The following is a 17928-nucleotide window of genomic DNA, read 5'->3' as shown; positions in this document are numbered from 1 at the left end:
TGTTTATAGCTTATACAGACCTCTCCATAACTTTGTGTCGAGTTTCAAATTGATTTGTCATTGACTTTTCAGCTATGGGCTTAAGTACTACTTACAATTGATAAGAAAGCTTTCGTACGGCTAAAGGAAATAGAGTAATTTTCTTTCTGAGGGCTCTTTAGTCGTTTTTATTGTCTCTTAGAATCTTTTACCCGCTTTTCTCGTTTCCTTCGAAGATCTCCGACGGACAAGGGTCAGGCTATAATAAGGTTCATGCTTGATTGGTTATATTGTATTTTTGCAGACAGACGGAGGGTTAGCAGTTTTATTAGTTCGGTGATCTGGTTTTATGAGACGTGTTGGTTGTAATAAAACTATACCAAATATACAGAGCCGCGCATTACTAAATGGGATATATTCTACATACCAAAAAGAATAAAGCAAGCGTGATTGATTATTTCTTAATAAAGATATTTAAGTATATGTTTAAAAATATCACTAATCGATCAAGGATCAGTAGGATCATAAAAAATTGCGTACTACCAAGCTAAAAATAAAGAAAAACGCACTTCTTGTTATAATTATATGTTGTTCTTGCCAGCCAGTAATGGAGCAATTTGGCGAATAAGGCTCTTGTTAGTTTCCTCTTCTTAAAAGAATATTTACCCTGTAGAGTACAGACTGTTCTGGTTTATTTGTTATTGGAGGCAAGTATAAAGCTAAGTATAAGATCGTTTACATATTTTCGACGGACATACTAAGATATCGTCACAACTAATATGATTATACTAAGAGTAATATTTCCATCCTCCGTCCATAAATAACTCTGCAAAGTTTTGAGAATTATATCTGTGTCGCATACTCCAAATAATGATCATAATTCAAATACAATGGGTAAATTGTTACTAAGGTTTGATAACGTTCGTCGTTTATTGGACTTGTATTGTTAATTAGTGGTTTTAAACTAGTACAATTAATAAATCAAAATAAATCACCGAAGAGTCTGGAAACATACAGTTTAAGGCAAATCTCTGTATGTCCTATAAAATGTATGCTATGAGAGGCGCAAAAGCCAGCGCTGTGACTGCTGTGCCAACACATTGTCTTCACTACAAATTATTTTAATAAAACATTTAAAGACACAATAATATTTACAAAGAATAATTGCTCTTTATTGTACACTCAAAAATTAAACGTAAGGAAATAGAATAAAAACAATACTTTTCAATGTATTTATAAATAATCATAAAATATAACAAAGTTACAAAGCAACAATATTTTCTTTCAATTCCTTAAGTTCTTTTGCATGTATCCATTTGATTCCTGTTGCAGACGCTGCGCTAGGCGGTCTCGAAATACACCTAAAACGAAGTTTAAAACTTGCTGTGTAAGTTGGACTCGTACTCGAAAGATTTATCTTATTTTTAGTAATTTATATTTATAGCATCTATATGAATACATATTATTTGGATTTTTTAAGTGTCTACATATTATATTTTATTAAATAAAGCCGGAGAAAAGCGCCCGATAGTTGAGTTTAAATGGACAAATTGGTTTGCACACCATTTTGGTTCGGGAAAATATGTTATATATATCGTCAAAAACTCAAATGCCTAACGCATTAATATTTTTATGTAGTGAAGTAAGCACTTATAAAAATCTTATAGATAATTAATTAGGCCTCGATTTTTATATTTCATCATAGGTATATAATTATATACATTTTGCGAAAAAAATATAATAGTACCGATTTCATATAAAGCTAAGTCTAAAAATATAATACTACATTTGAAACTAGAATCATAACAGTTTAAATTATTACTCGATTTTTTTTCCAAAAAGATTTTCAAGCCTGGTTCTAACAAAGGTCCAAGGACCCTGATTCTTGTGTTCTTCTTGACAAAACACAACTCTCGCTTTGTCGTATTTACAAAATTCCTTTAGCACTAAATCGTATGGAAACGGGTATATTTGTTCGATTCTAGATAAAGCTATTTTGTCTTCCAATTTCTTCTCTTTTCGGAGCTCGTCAATTGTAATTGCTACTTTGCCAGAACAGAAAATTAATTTTTTAACATCCTTTGCCTTCTTACTCGCTGGTCCACTTTCAGGAATTAATCTACCAAAAAAATCATTGCATAGATTTTTATTTACACTTTATTAATATGCTGATATAACTCTTGAAAGCTGACAAGACCTTTGAAATGAAGTTCCGGGCAAAAAATCCTTGAAAGGGGACGTGTAATATGGGTGCTTGAGGCCAACTTTAGGTGTCATCAGTATGAGCGGTTTGCGGAAAGGCAGAGCTATTTGTCGCCGCATCAAATGAAAATAGTTTGCCGGAGTTGTTACGTTACACACAAACCAGTTCGCAGACCGTAGCTGTTTCACTTAAATGAAAAATAAAAATAATATTATAAATAGAAAAAGGTTAAAATTTAATTTAACAATAACGTACAAGCCATATCTTTATCATCGAGATCGGGAATATCGTCTTCATCATCATCAGCCTGCTGCAGATATCGCTCTACACGTCCCGATGAATGCTCTGGGCCCTATAGTATGATAAACAAAATATTGTCATTCTTTTTTTTTAATACAGCCCTATCAGACTTCGAAGTCCTTATAAAATTTGGTGAAGGTAGGAAAGCGAAAAAATCGCTAATTTAGTGTAGATAGTAAAATGTACGTAATGTAAAAGTACTAAAAAATGTTTTTTTTTTTATCGAATGAAATACTTCTTCGGCCTTAGTCCGTCTATTGCAGACGATTTAGACAGTGTCAGACAGATACTATGTCGCCATGGACACTCTTTAGGAGTTGCCTAATCTCCGCGCCACCTTCTCGACTTCACTGGCTAGGCCCACAGGAACGACGAGTCGATATGTGTGGAGCCATATCGGTTGCAGGAGTCTTTCGCATTTAAGAGCTATGCCACGAATGCTTGACGGAGACCCCATTCCGGGTTTCAAATGAAGTTTTCCTTCTTCAGAACCCTGATGATTTTGAGCCAGGTTCATCCCTCGGTCACCTTTTACGACCCCCCCCCCCCCCCCCCCCAATGAATGAAATAAACAAAATATTACAAAACTAAGAGATCAACTTACTGCTCCATCAATCCCATGAGGCAATTGAACCACAACACCTGTCTGGCACACCCATTTGCTCTCTCCGTTGGCGATGAATGTGTCGAATACAGGCTGGGCAGTGTCTGCGAAGTCGCCATACTGCGCCTCCCAGATGGTGAGCAGAAATGGACTCGAATAAGAGTAACCGACTTCAAAACCCAAAATACCTAATAGTTGACAAGTTTATACAATAGAGTTTATTGCGCCGATTAAAACTTTTGAAACTCTGGAATTTACGAAAATTTGGTTATTTTTCTTATAGTCGCAAAATAACTGAATAGAATTTAATTAATATTTGCATTAATTTAATGTCTTTATTTGGGTTTCTCTTGGCACAAGAACTGTGTCCTTTTTGTACTTCCACTAGAACAAACCCGTAGATTGCTTCGCTTGGCATCCCTAGACAAGCTTAGACATGTGAACAACGTACGTAACCTAGTGCAGCTAGTAAGCTGTTTAACGTAGCATGTTATGCAAGAAGGGATGCAATCTCTAAGTGCTCGTAATTGACAGTCGTTCCCTCGATAATTACTTTGGTAACAGGCCCTAAATAACTTGGCAGCTTGTCTATAACGTCCGCCCAACACGAGTAGGAGGCGAACGCTTCTATCTTGATGAATAAACTTAGTTGACAAGCGAAGCAAGTAAATAAAATAAGATGTTCTTGGAACAAATAATGAAATGAAATACCCACACAAAGGTTACAATATGGAGAAGCTATGTATGTTATGGATAATAATTATATCAATAAAATTAGACAAACTTTACTTATCAAGAATTAATCTATCATACGATTAGTTTCAACTTCTTTGCTATAAAGATTAAATGATATTAGATTTATGATTATTAAAGTATGTACTTTTCTCAGTAAATCAGAGCATAACTTTATGAAATTTAATTTTTTGTTTTTTTATTTGCTGTGTTGTTACCGTGGAGCTTGGAGACAAGGAGAACGACCGCTACGTACTAAAGCATTAGCCCGCCTGTCTCTAAAAATTTGTACATAATTATAGAATAAATAATTCATTTTTTAGCCACCAGTCGCGCTACCGTCGGTAAATAGTGTCTGTGAAGTTAGCTGTTTATGCCATGTGCTTATGAGTACAAGTGGATGAAGTTAGTTGAATAATGTACATTGTACAAATTTTCTTCGCGGCATTAGTGAGAAAATAATCGTGCTCCGTAATTTTTTAATTTTTGACAAAAAGGAACATTAAAAAATGGTGAAATATTGTATCGGACTAAACGTTGATAGATCATTTCAAATTAGCGCACAACAGCCCGCGCTTTTAATGACACAATTTAGCGATCGCATTTTCTACAGCGATCGTTCTCCTTCTCTCCAAGCTCCATTATGGTTACGGCAGTAATAATATAGCCGCCCCCCCTCTTTACGTGGGTGTCGTAAGAGGCGACTAAAGGATAACCCAGTTCCACTACCACCTTGGAACTTAAAAAGCCGACCGATGGCGGGATAACCATCCAACTGCTGGCTTTGAAATACACAGGCCGAAGATGGGCAACAGCGTCTTCGGTGCGACAAAGCTAGCCCTGCAGTCACCAACCCGCCTGCCCAGCGTAGTGACTATGGGCAAAACACATGAGTTCATGCCATTTTGGCGCAAACTTTTGGAGGCCTATGTCCTGTGGACTGTATTAGGCTGAAGTGATGTTTTATAATTTGATAAATTTAGGCTTAACTTACCGAATTCACTCAACGAACTATTATGAAGGCTGTATAGAGCTTGATCAGGGTATAAAGTATCTAATACTCTGTAGGTGGCCCCATCAACACCTTGGTGATGATATACGTGGTGCCTGCGTTGTCGTACAAAATATTATTTAGACTTTTTTTCCCACAAAAGATTTTGTGTGAGTGGTGGAACTTCTTTATTAAATAATAATTTTAATGTAACTGTTTATAATTACGAATTCTAAAAAGTCCAACACTTGATATTGTAAGTATATATTTTGTTTGTCCTCTTTTTCTGTACTATATTGGATGTAATTTTTCTTTCGTAATCTATTCTGAAATTGCCTAATGTTCAAGAGTCAATAAAAGTATACGCGAAAAGAAAAATGACACTATTGTTAGCGACGGAAATTGAAGCATTTTCCGTAAAACCAAAAGCAGTCTGTTGTGGATTAAAATCATGAATCAGGGTTAGTCATTCGACACACGGAAAGTCGGTCCCTAGTCGATTAGTTCAGGCTGCGGCGAAATGATCAATTTACCGAGTGGAAAACAAGTATGGCATTTTGTTGCACGCCTTTGTTACTCAACAAAGAGATGGAAAACCATGTGGCCAATTTTACTTTTATACAATGTTAGCGGAAATCAACTTGAAAACATTCATTTCGAAGTGAAAATATATAACAGTTAAATATAAATCTGTTTTAAGATATTTGAATCAAATATTTGATCAAAAAACAGCTATTTCATTTCAATTGGTTAAATTATTTTGTGAAATTATATAAAAACTTCTAAATGTAAATTTATGAAGTAGCGAAGAAATATCTTACTCAAAATCTAGAGCAGCCCGTCTGGAGAAATACCTCAACCATGCAGAAGACCACAGTCAAATGTCAACTGTCAATGTGTACTGGTCAATTGTAGTGTTTTGTTTTTGTTGTACTCTCCTGGGGAGTAAGATAACCAGAGCTCATGGGGATGCGCCGTGATGACAGCGGGGTTAGCATTAGAAGCGTTTGTGAGCAACAGTAACCGCTTATCATCAGGCCGAACGAACGCTTATTTGTAAGCGCAGTTGTATAAAAAATGTCGTTTATTCATAAATTATTAACTTATTACCTGTGTGCCATTGTCCCTCTTTCAACATCTTCGCCGGTAAGTCGTATGTGAATCTTATCGCGCAACAGTGAACCATACGCTAGTGCCTCTCCCATTGCCCAATCAGCGATACCTGACTTTACCTAAAAATCATTTAGAACTTAAAAGAGAACAAATGAATAAGTAGTATTTAATTCTATTACCCGTTAAAAATGTACCAATGTACCTCGCGTCGATGTGGTCATAACGGCATCATTATATCTATTGCAAAACAAATTTCACTTAAAATATGATTAACTAAATTTTTTATTATAGTTAAAGTAAGAAATATGCATTGATTAATTAAAAAGCAAAATCTTTACTTCGTTTTTCTTTTAAATGAAATTACTATAACATTCATTAGATTATTTATATGATTTCGATAGCTATATAGGTAGGTATAGGCAGAACATTATTTTTTAAGAATTAGTTAGTGTAGTGTTGTGTCAGTATTTAAGAAAAAAAAAATGTTATTGTTATTTATAAAAAAAAAAGTATTTAAACGGTACTCAAAAAAACCTTCACGCTAACCTTAGTAGCCAGACGAGAGAAGAGAATAGCGCATTACTCTGACGAGATCCAGAGATATTTTGACCGAGTATTAAAAGTAAAAGTTAAGCAAGTTACCGCTTTGTAACCCTTTAAATCTTCAATATATAAAACAAACAAACCATTTTTTCTCGCTTTTCCAAGATTCTGTGAATGCCTTTATGTATTTCAAATGCCCAGGGTTCGGGTGGTTTACAAAAATGGTTTGCTATCGTAGCAATTGTTGTTTCACAGATGCCAGTATCACGTATCTTTTTTAAAAAGACAAAAAACTTAAAAATATAAACATTTTTTGTACAAAATATTAATTAAAAATTCGTAGAAAATATCAACGTGAGATACCTTTTTAGGATCAGTAGCTTCGAAGAAACCTGTCCAAGGTGTATCCACCCAATCCATGATGCTTAGTTTCGTAATTTTTTTCGCAAGTTCGAAGTGCTTGTTCAAAGTATCCATATACTCTTTTTCCCAACCTTTGATATCCCCATCTGTTATTACGCCTTCTGCTTTTAACTTATCTCCATAAATTCGGTCCACTAAAATATTTGCTACATTAATGAAATTAATTTTGAAAAAGCATTGTCGCAGAGGTCACAGCGCTGGCTATTGTCTGCACTGACTGTTGCGGGTTGATTCCTCGGTCGATCCTTCCGTCATCTGGGTGGTTGTCATAACCTTGTGTGTTTCTGAACTCCCGGCGCATAAGTCTCATCCTACTGCGAGCCATTAGGTGTGAACATGTATTATTTATTTTACTTCGATATTCTATAATTATTACGCATAGATATTTTATAACAACTAAATTTTAATATTTAATGAAAATTTTGTTAGTTTTAGTCAGAAAAATTTGTTAGTTCACTTAGTTATTATTGAATAACAGCCAATTAATTACCTGTTTGCATACTTTTTATTTTCTTATACATAATGGGCTGCGTGAACATAGGTTCATCTTCTTCGCTATGCCCGAAACGACGATAGCAGACCAAATCTATCACGACGTCCTTTTTAAATTTGCACCGGAACTCTATCGCCACTCGCGCCACGTGAGCTACAGCTTCAGCATCATCGCTGTTCACGTGTAGAACCGGAGCGTCTACGCATTTAGCTACATCTGTAACAAATATTTGATATTTTATCAGTTACAATTTAGAATTGATATAAGTAAAATAAATTTAAGCCAATCAATACATACGAGTATAATAAAAATGTTAATATGTTTGTGCACGCTAATCTCAGAAACGGCTTATCCGATTTTCAATGCAGTTTTCACTTAAATATTGTTGTAAGCTTCACTTAACATTTAGTGTTTGTTTCATGTCAATCGGTTCATAAATAAAAAAGTTATGCAAATTTAAAGAATCACGTTGAACATGAAAATACCTAAACGACGGTGTTTATAATCAAAAATAAATCAAAAGATATATCCAAAAAATTCTGTCCAAAGTCACTGTTCCACGCGGAAGAAGTGTGCCCACACCTAGTTTTTAATATAAATCATTTTAAAGTTTTCATAATTGTGTTAGCTTGGAAACAATAAAACTAACTTCAATACATCGAAAAGTAATATAACGTAGGTAGTCGAAAAATAATCATTTAAATACGTGTTATTAGGGATAACTCAAAAAGTACTTGGTAGATCTCGATCACAATTGAACGGGACCACATGACAAGCACCATATTTCGTTTATAAAAAGATAATCATCAAAACCGGTAAACCCTAGTAAAAATTATGAGGTAACACGCTTAAATATTGTCGAATAGAGAACTACCTCCTTTTTTGGAAGTCGTTTAAAAATATTGTTTTTCTATGGTCATATTTCCCCAGAGTTCCCGATATTTTAGAATTATTTCATGGATCATGGTCACGGTTGTGCGGTTACGTGTAATGAGGCTTGCAGTAGCGTCAAATATCTGTAACTACCAAATGACCAACGATGAATATGGGAAATATCCCGTTTAACATTACAATGATAGTATTGGTCATAAAAGTTTAATAAGCTTAATTAAAAATATTTTATTAATTTCAACTTATATTCGCAACTAAAAACACAGTATTAAAAATAGTGTAGGTATTGGTTTAAACTCATTTTACATCTTAAAACACATTCGTTGTTTAATTTAAATGCACCTGAACAGTATGGCGAGCTTCTAGCGAATCTTGGATCAGTGGTGTATCCAATTTGATTGTTGCATACAATGTGTATGGAGCCGTGTGTGGTGAAATTAGGCAAGTTGCCTAAATGCATCGTTTCATACACCACGCCTTGTCCACAGAAAGCTGCATCTCCGTGCATAATTATTGCCATTACCTAGTTTTATTATATTAACTTATAAGTGCATGTATTTGGTCTTGTTATGTAGAGTTACGTAACATTAAAAAATACTTTTGTTTGATTGAAAACGAAAAAAAATTGACTTCAATCTACATTAACAAGTAAAACAACATAGATACACAAAAAAATAATAAATAAAGAACTTTTCAGTACTTGATTGGACTGCATTAGATTGAAAAAAGAATTATTAAAATCGGTACCTACACCAAGTTAAAAAGTAATGAGGTAACATACATTAAAAGCAGCCGAATTGATACCTCCTCTTTTATTTGATGTCGGTTAAAAATAAGAGTTATTGGGACAAAATTAAAGTATAACTTGGTTTTTAATGTTTACGCTAATTTCACTCATTATAATGAAAAAACCTTTTCGGATTTTATCGCGGTTTATTAAGTTTTTTTAAAGTTTTTTAAATGCCCCATGTTTCGGGTACTTTACAGCAACCATGGTTACAGGAGGACTGAGGAAAAGAACTGACTAAAATCCGAAAAGCTTGTGATATTATAATAAAGTAAAAGTTATTTAATAATTTTCTGTGTATCTTAAAAACTATAAATTACTTTTTACTAAAGTCTTTTTGATTTTTTTAATAATAAGAATTTAATTAATACGCTTTGTCTTAAATATTGCAAAAGACAACCTTGTCTCCATTACTGTCTCCTTTCCAGTGTTGCTCAGCGCGAGCCTTACCGATCACTACAGGTGACACCACTTCCAAGTGTGAAGGGTTACAACTCATGGACACTTTAATGTATTTATTCGTTCTACGAATAAAGCGGTGAATGAATGTTCCGAGATGGTATTTAATATCGCCTGATCCCTGCAGACATAATATTAATATTTACTAATATCGTTCTATATTATATACATATCCTTCAAATTACGCCATTGTCTTATTACCGGCTCTTTAGGCTCCATCGGCTTAAATTGAGCAAAAATATCTGTCAGCTGCTTACGGCATACATTTACTAACATATTTAGACGTCCTGAAATGCATATATTGATATGAAAAACGCGAGGTCGAGGTCATAGGTAAATTAGTATGATTAACTTGCCACCATACATTTACTTAATATATTATTCTTTACAGATACATATAAAGAATATGCAAACATAACAGAGCTCAAAGGCAGTCTTGTCACTGATAGTAATTTCTTAGACAATCCCTGTCTATAAAGAAAATATTGGTAAAATAACAGGGATGCACTGCATATGAAAATAAACTTTAATTAGGTAGTTACGTAACAGAAAACTTGATTATAGAAGCGGACGACGGTTTTGTCTTACTAAAATTTATTGTTCTACCAAATAAAGAAGTTCAGTTCATCGATAAACTAGAGGCAGTTTACCAAACTAGTTTACCTCGATGTTGCATTGCCATAACAATGGATTCGACGCCAAGTTTCGTGCTAGTATCTACGATCTCCTCCAGCATCGCGATCATACTCTCCCCGCCTTCCAAACCGAAACGCTTTTCCGCCGGCCATTTCGTTGCGAAGTACTTTTCTAAACTGTTGATTAGTTAACTTTATTTGAACCATGTGCTAAGTTTATAAATTACTTTACCGTAAAACTAAAGATCAAACTGCTACGTAAACCGTTTTGATTAAAACTTATCTAGGAGTACGAACGGGTTTAATATTAGCTTTTTAATGAGTCGACTAACAAAACAGCTTTGGTAAGACGCCGCATGATGTCTTTTTTCTCTTCGATCGTCTTTTCGAACGCCCCTGGTGTCTCCATCTTTTCTCTTATAAACTGTACACAGTCTAAATCGTACAAGTGCATATACTCCACACCTATCGCTCCACAATATACTTTCTCCAACCGACTTATGATCTCCCTACAATTTTAAAAAGTCATAATTATGTGCAATATTTTTTTACCTTTTTAGTTAAAAAAGACAAATATTATAATTTATACCTTAGACTTAATGCTGTCTCTTTACCACCTATAAAAGTTCTATCAGGTAACTCAAAAACTGTGTCCATATGTTTTTCACCTACAATTAAGAACTTTTATTTTGAATAAAACAAGAATTAAAAAAAAAGAAGTTCAAATCGAAGATATTGACTGAAAACAAATATGCACAATAGTAAAAAGCATACACAAGACAGTGCCAAGTTCTCTTGAAACCACGCGACATTCAACTCCTTTCATGTCCAAGGGCGCGTTTTGTGATTTGAGGATCCATCGAGCCCCAAACGTTAGCATCAATGGGTCAGTCTTAGCTAAAAGGTGACCTCGAGCCTGTTAGCATCACAAGACTCGTAAATCGTTATTAACATTGTTATTTACGTACCTTAAACACTAATTTCGTTGTTCCGACAAAGTACCACTTTAATGAATTTAATTAGATTAATATTTGGTCTACATATTGTTTTCTAATGTTTACACGAATTTCACTAATTATAATGAAACAACTTTATCGGACAACTTTCAGGGCAGGACCAAGACAATGTTTGCTGTAAAGTATCCGAAACGTCGGGCATCTAAAAAACGTAATAAACCGCGATATAATCCGAAAAAGTTGTTTCATTATAACAATTGTTCTATTTTATCAATAGTAATTTAAAAAATGAACGATGAATTTATAAATTTCGGAACGGTTTAATTGAACTTTGTATTATGATCTGCTTACTTGATAACTTCTGATCAGATTTTGAACAGCGAGGTGTAATTTGATTCGTTCTTTAGATTCTTTATCATCCTTTTTGTCTTCTCTTAATTCTGTAATTACATTTAAGCAATTTTTCTTTATTTACGAGTATTAGAAGATTTGATTTACGTGGCTTGGATGTTATTATTGGATTTCAATAATATTATTATTTTTTCTTCAATATTTTCTCATCGTAATGACTAAGGTAGTGTAGTAGTAAATGCCAATGTGTATATATTAGTAAGAGTAACAAAGCAGCTGTTTGTCAACTTACTGACTGATTTTGGACTAAATTCGTCCTCAAATTCTTCGATTTTTAAAGCGGGTCCGCTGACGCTTTCGTAAAATCCATCCCATTTCTGTTAGATAACAATACCAGTTAAGTTAGATTATGTGTGTTAAAAAAATCTCAAATATTGAGTTTGATATTCTCTAGGCAATAAAATAATATTAATAACTAATTTGTTACTATTTTACTTATATTTACTAACGCGATCTACAGATCCTCTTGATTTCGACCAGTCCAAGTATTGAGCTTCTAAAAAATTTGCGTTTGTTCCGCTCAAAAACGTTTCTGCCTTTGATGACTTATGTCTCCACAAAAGATGAGGTATACGCTAAAAAATGCGACATATTTATTTTGTTATATGAACAATCTTCCTTATAAATAATTTTAATTATATTTGCACTGTATAGCATTTTATATATTATAGAGCTTAAGAGAAATGTAGATCAGTTTTCAGTAATATATGTTTTCTTAAAAAAATAAGTAAGTCATCATCTTCAGCAATGTGTTGTGCTAGAGCCCACAAAGATTTCTGAGTTGATATGACCAAAAAAGTAAAATAAAATAAAAAGCGTAGCAACGCGTGCAGGGTACAGCTAGTATATGTATACAATACGAGTATTTTTAATCAACAAACTGTTACCTCTTAACCTACTATAATAATTCGTAAAATTAACCATTATAGGCTACATTATTCCAAGGTTACATCGACTATCAAATATAATATTTTATAAATATAAATACTACACAATACACACACGGTCGTCTGTTCGCAGTTTGTAGTGACCCTGCTTTCTGCTCCGAGGGTTGGTGGTTCGATTTCCACCCCGAGTCTGGGAGTAATATAAACATTTATTTATATATTTTTATATGTATTATTTATAAGTATGTTTATCGAAAAAAAAAATATGTAGCTATATACAGTCGGCTGTTACCTATAACACAAGCAACGACCGTGTGTGTATTGTGTAAATATAAAAAAAAGCTTATTTTTGTGCCGTTATTCTGAAGATTCAGTTATAGGTCTCGATCTTCATCATTAACTTTGAAGCTATATTAACCCCATGTGAAAAGATTAATCTAAACCAACCAATTACTTGTTCGCCTTAAAAGGCCGGTGAGGTCAGTCTCCTATAACAGTTCTTTCATAAAACATTACCGGTATGTCAAATCTGATTTAATAATAAGCAGACTGATAAATTGTAAATAGCAACCTTAGGCACGTATATTTATTACTCACACAATTGGCAATAGGATAATCTGTAACCTTCAGCGTTTGTAGGATACGAAGTAAAGCCATATCTACAAAATCGGCATGTAAAAATCAAATCTAATTAACAAGATTGATTATAATAATTATCAAAGTAAATTTATGAAATGATTGACCTTTCGAAGAATAATTAATAAATTTATGATCAAAGAGAAGCAATCATTGTGACAGTTTTCATAAAGTCGCAAAGAAAAAGCTGACAGAAATAAATTGTAAGTAAATAGTTTTTAATAAAACAAAATAATAAAACAATATAATATAACATAATATAAAAGTTCAATATAAAACTATTATGTAAAAATCTAGTATAGTAAAATATGTTTCTACATCCATTAAAAATTACTTTTATATTTTATGCCTTATAATATATTAGAGTATGAAACTTGAACACTAACTTAATGATCATTTGTTAAAGTTAACTCAGACTTGCGGTGTATGTGGTCATTAAGAATAATGCTCATATGTATGAGTATAAACGAAATTGATAAATACGGTCGTTAGCCTCACTTAACTGGAAAATGGTTTTTTATTTATTATGCTTATATTTCTCATTCTATTGTCAAAACATTATTTCGCGAGAAGTGTTAGTATTTTAAGTCAAATATCTCGAGGCAGATATCAAAAGTAATAAACAGGAGTCATCAAAATAATGTACGGAGGGTAGATTCGAGGCGCCAGAGGAAGACGCGGCACCGCAACGAGGGGCCCGTGACAAGCGTGACGTATGTGCCGCATTCACTTTAATTTACTTATGATGATAAGCCGGGGCTGCTCCCCTGCTTACTTGAAACTTTTTTATTTACTTAGTAGAAGTTGCCAGAATAACAATGGGTTTATTGAAGCGTGAATTGAGTAGTTATACATCAGCCGTTGCGATTTATATCTTTCTTAATGTATTTTAAATCTTTGTTTTAATAACAGTATTCGATATTGAACTATCAAAGTTTGTTTAATATTTGACCTCAAACTATATTATATTTAAATGAAATCATGTAAAATTATTATATTGAAATAATCTTGTACTTGTTATAACTTTCAGCAACATTATCGACAAACTGTTAAAATGGTAATCATATTTAAATAGAAAAACTAATACTACATGTTAGTTATAATTAGTTTTGCTAATTGAAACAGTAAATTCTATTAACCGTAGATAATTAAAATTCCAGTATAATTGTAAACAGTCATTAGGGGCATGGGGCATGGATAAATTTTACCAGCTCGTCAATAGTCTCCTGTCAAGCACGCCTGCGACCGCAACTGCGTGACTAAGCTCAGCCATCCATCCCGATCCGCCGCTAATATCACGTTCGACTTACTACTAATAAATTAATCTTTAGTATTAGAGGAGCATTTAATTCTATACTGATAATAAATAATTGTTCTATTTTAGTTAAATTATGTATTTATTGCGTAGGTATTAGTTATGTTTAAATCTCTTTTTTCTTAATTCTTTCGTGTACGTTTTTGACAAATGTAGTCTAAATAAAATTTAATGTTAATATAGATTGACTGATTTGAATGAAACGAGCATACTTTATGTGTACAAAAATTTATTGGGAAAATGTTGTTTGCCTTTTGCACGTTACAAAAGAAAATAATAAATTTTAATATAATGACTTAATAGCGTCTCAAATATCCGCTTTCAACAAACCACAAAATTCACAGAACGCAGTTGCTAATGGATAAACACAACAACACTGAGACATCTAAAATTATTAATGTAAACTGGTCATCAAAAAAATCGGCCCACCTGCGTTTTTACCGATAATCACGTTTTTTTTAAACAAATCACAACAAAACTTTTTAGTACTGAATAATGTTTTATTGAACTTGTTTATTTACAACAATTTAATCACAATTAAAACATCAAAATGTTTTTTTTTTTAAGATTTTGATTTAAAAATCAGAATCTTTAATTTTACACGATTTTTTGATTAATTTTTAATACGCTCTAGTTTTTTAGTCTTAAATGGTATGCATACAATTGTTGCAATTTAATATTGCGTATTCCCTCCTCTTGCTCGAATGACGGCCTGCATCCGCCGTTTTAATGACCTTATCAAGATTTTAATGGTCTCTTGAGGGATTCGGTTCCATTCTTCCCTAATGGCGGTTTCCAGGTCTCCTAATATTGTAGGGACTGGATTACGGGCTCTAACCTTTTGTTTTAGGGTGTCCCACATATGCTCTATAGGATTGAGATCGGGGCTTCTTGCTGGCCAGAACATTACCCGAATGCCAACCTCTTGAAGGTAATCGGTGGTGATGCGCGCTACGTGTGGTCGTGCATTATCATGCATTATTTCAAAGTTTTCTCCAATATAGCCGGCATAAGGCATCACATGGTCTTCTAAGATCTCTGTGATATAGCGTGCAGCAGTTAAAGCACCTCTTCGTATGAAAACCAGCTCCGTCCGTCCAGTCAAAGATATTCCACCCCAAAACATTACAGAGCCCCCACCATAACTGACAGTTTCCCTTATGCAACACTGGGTAGAACGTTCACCTGGCCGTCGCATGACATTACGGCGTCCATCAGAACCGTGTAAAGTCATTCGACTCTCATCACTAAAAAGAACTGACTCCCATTGGCCTATGGTCCAGTTGATATGATTACGTGCGAATTGAAGTCTGGCTTGTCGATGAGCTGTGGTCAATTGTGGTCCTGTTGCTGGCTTATGTGGTCTTAAATTCTGCTCACGAAGTCTCCTTCTTACAGTACTGTCACTTATAGCCACCCCCCGATCTTCGCGTAAGCGTCGCTGGAGATCAACACCAGATAGGTGTCGATTCCGTAGAGCTGATAACACTATAAAGCGGTCATCTCTTTGAGTTGTCGCTCTATGTCTTCCAGATCCAGACCTTCTTCTATACTGCCCAGTCTCCAGAAACCTTTGGTAAACTCGCCGAACTGCAGAACGGCTCAGATTTAACCTCCTGGCCACGATACGTTGACTTATGCCTTGTTGCAGCAAAGCCACAACTTGGGCCGCCTCAGCTTCTGTAGTGTTCATTATTTTTAGTCAAAATGAATCAAAATACAGCCACAGTAAATAAACTTAACGTTATTAACAAGTAATCCCTACAAAGGGCTCTTCCGGACTCAAAGAACGATTCGAATTTGTTACGATGTAAAACCATCAAATCAGTACTCAACAGTGTTTCTGTATAAGAAATGGTTAAGTACCTTCAAGTTCAATAAGATTTACGACAAATAAGATGCCAAACATCGTAACCGACCCTCAAAATAAAAAACAAACGTGTGAAACAGCTTAATTGTGAAACAATCGATAAATATTAAACAAAAAGTGGGTGGGTCGATTTTTTTGATGACCTGTGTATATACACATTTAACGTAACACATCTAGAATCTTAACACAACAAAATTTTAATTTAGCAAATGAGTTTTTTTTTAAAGTGTTGTGTGTCTATTTAGCGACACTTAAGCAAACATTTGAGAGGTCAGGGCTTAAAAGTCGAGCATAGCCCTTGGGGCGTATTGTCTCTAGTAGGTAATAAGACCTCTCGGCGACCTGTGGCTCTTATCAGAATGGTTTACTCCAGCATTGTGGTGAAGTTTTATTATTTTTTAAATAAAATTAAAATACATAACTACTTTAAACAACGTTCAACAGTATTTATTCACTTATCGCTACTTAATTGGCACTTGTCAAATTGGTTGACATTTTGATTACTGGTCCCGTCTTACAGCTAGTTTAAAACCCATTATATCCAATAATTTAACTGAATTACGGCATAATCTATTTCTGATTCTACTAATTGTATTGTATTTCAGTAATCTATCGCTAGTTACATTAGAGTAAGATAGATTATAACGCCGATAGAACCTAGGTTTTGCCTAGGATATGTAATAAACGGGTTTTGTAATAGAAAACGAATATTTAAAATATGTGTACTACATTAGAACAATAACTTCTTTAGACTTAACATACCAACAGGTTCCATTATCATCTCATCGTTTTTCCTTCATTTTACGCGAATTTGGCGATATCGCCCGTACTATTTTGGGACAATTAAAAGTCAAGAATCGAAATAAATGAAAAAATATATGATAATCAATCACATTTTATTTTCATTTTCGTACGTATGAAATTTTGTAATAATTTCAAGTGTCGTGCCGGATAGGTGTTAAGTTAAATTTATATTGTTAATTGGTTCTTTTCCACGCATTTTTACCGCAATAATGAATTAAGTTCTATAATAACACTTTGCTTATCACATATTTCAGTGAAGTTATACTTTAGTTATAAACTTAGATCGAAGTTGGGCAACTAAAATTTATGTACACGAAGTTGGGTAATGTATAACGCCGCTGGCGTAAATAAGCCTCAATATATTTCATTGGTATTAAAAAAGGAAAGGATAATAACTGGAAGCTTATAATAATCGTAGTTGGTGTATCGAGGCTAGGGTTTCTTGATATATTTTCTTACCGTCTAATTTTGAGAGGGCTTAGTCCGGAGTGAGCCCACTGCGTGCCTCATGCCAACATATGTGAAAATTATGCGGCCTGTGGTCGACGACATAAACATTTGCTCCACTTCAGGCCGTCTGCGCTCCCAACCCGCATAGACTTATATAAACAGGCTGGTCATATGTAGGTCATTTCAGAAAAGAATAGTCCCAATATTAGCCATTTTCCTGTGAACACAAAATGTATTTGTTTTCAAACTACACTTAATTAAACAAACAAATATCCATCTCTTGTACCTGTTATTCTTACTATATATTTTTAATGAATTTCGAATAAAAAGATACCAAGTCAAACCCAATAAAGTCTTAATGATGTTTGTGTAGTTCAAATATAAGTATAATATAAGTTATTTGTAACTGTTACATCTCAAACAAATAAAATAGTTATTGTTTGCAC

At 33.8% G+C, this 17928-nt stretch overlaps 1 protein-coding gene across 1 annotated transcript; it reads right to left on the bottom strand.

Moving 5' to 3' along the window:
- Positions 1–1203: 1203 nt before the first annotated feature.
- Positions 1204–11048, bottom strand: LOC123655231 (2-oxoglutarate dehydrogenase, mitochondrial-like). The gene is made up of 17 exons (XM_045591058.1): positions 10928–11048; positions 10743–10821; positions 10486–10662; positions 10182–10330; positions 9720–9805; positions 9460–9639; positions 8615–8795; positions 7379–7597; positions 6829–7022; positions 6609–6737; positions 5920–6041; positions 4813–4925; positions 3087–3274; positions 2438–2534; positions 2177–2369; positions 1802–2098; positions 1204–1340 (listed from the first exon to the last, which is right to left on the bottom strand). Exons 1-17 carry the CDS (start codon positions 11031–11033, stop codon positions 1241–1243), a joined length of 2610 nt encoding a protein of 869 aa, XP_045447014.1. The 5' UTR covers positions 11034–11048; the 3' UTR covers positions 1204–1240.
- Between the last annotated feature and the right edge of the window lie 6880 nt (positions 11049–17928).

This window comes from Melitaea cinxia, chromosome 7, assembly GCF_905220565.1.
Source record: "Melitaea cinxia chromosome 7, ilMelCinx1.1, whole genome shotgun sequence".
Classification (NCBI taxonomy): Eukaryota; Metazoa; Arthropoda; class Insecta; order Lepidoptera; family Nymphalidae; genus Melitaea; species Melitaea cinxia.
Note: the sequence above shows the minus strand (reverse complement) of the source record. Positions and strands in the feature narration are given on the sequence as shown.

Bases quoted from the DNA above. Each gene is read 5' to 3' on its own strand.
- LOC123655231 (XM_045591058.1), bottom strand. From the start codon at position 11,033: ATGCTAACGTTTGGGGCTCGATGGATCCTCAAATCACAAAACGCGCCC. The intron at 2,535-3,086 runs GTAAGTTGATCT...ATCATACTATAG, and splicing joins CTCATGGGATTGATGGAGCA to GGCCCAGAGCATTCATCGGG. The intron at 2,370-2,437 runs GTACGTTATTGT...TTTTCATTTAAG, and splicing joins CGATGATAAAGATATGGCTT to TGAAACAGCTACGGTCTGCG.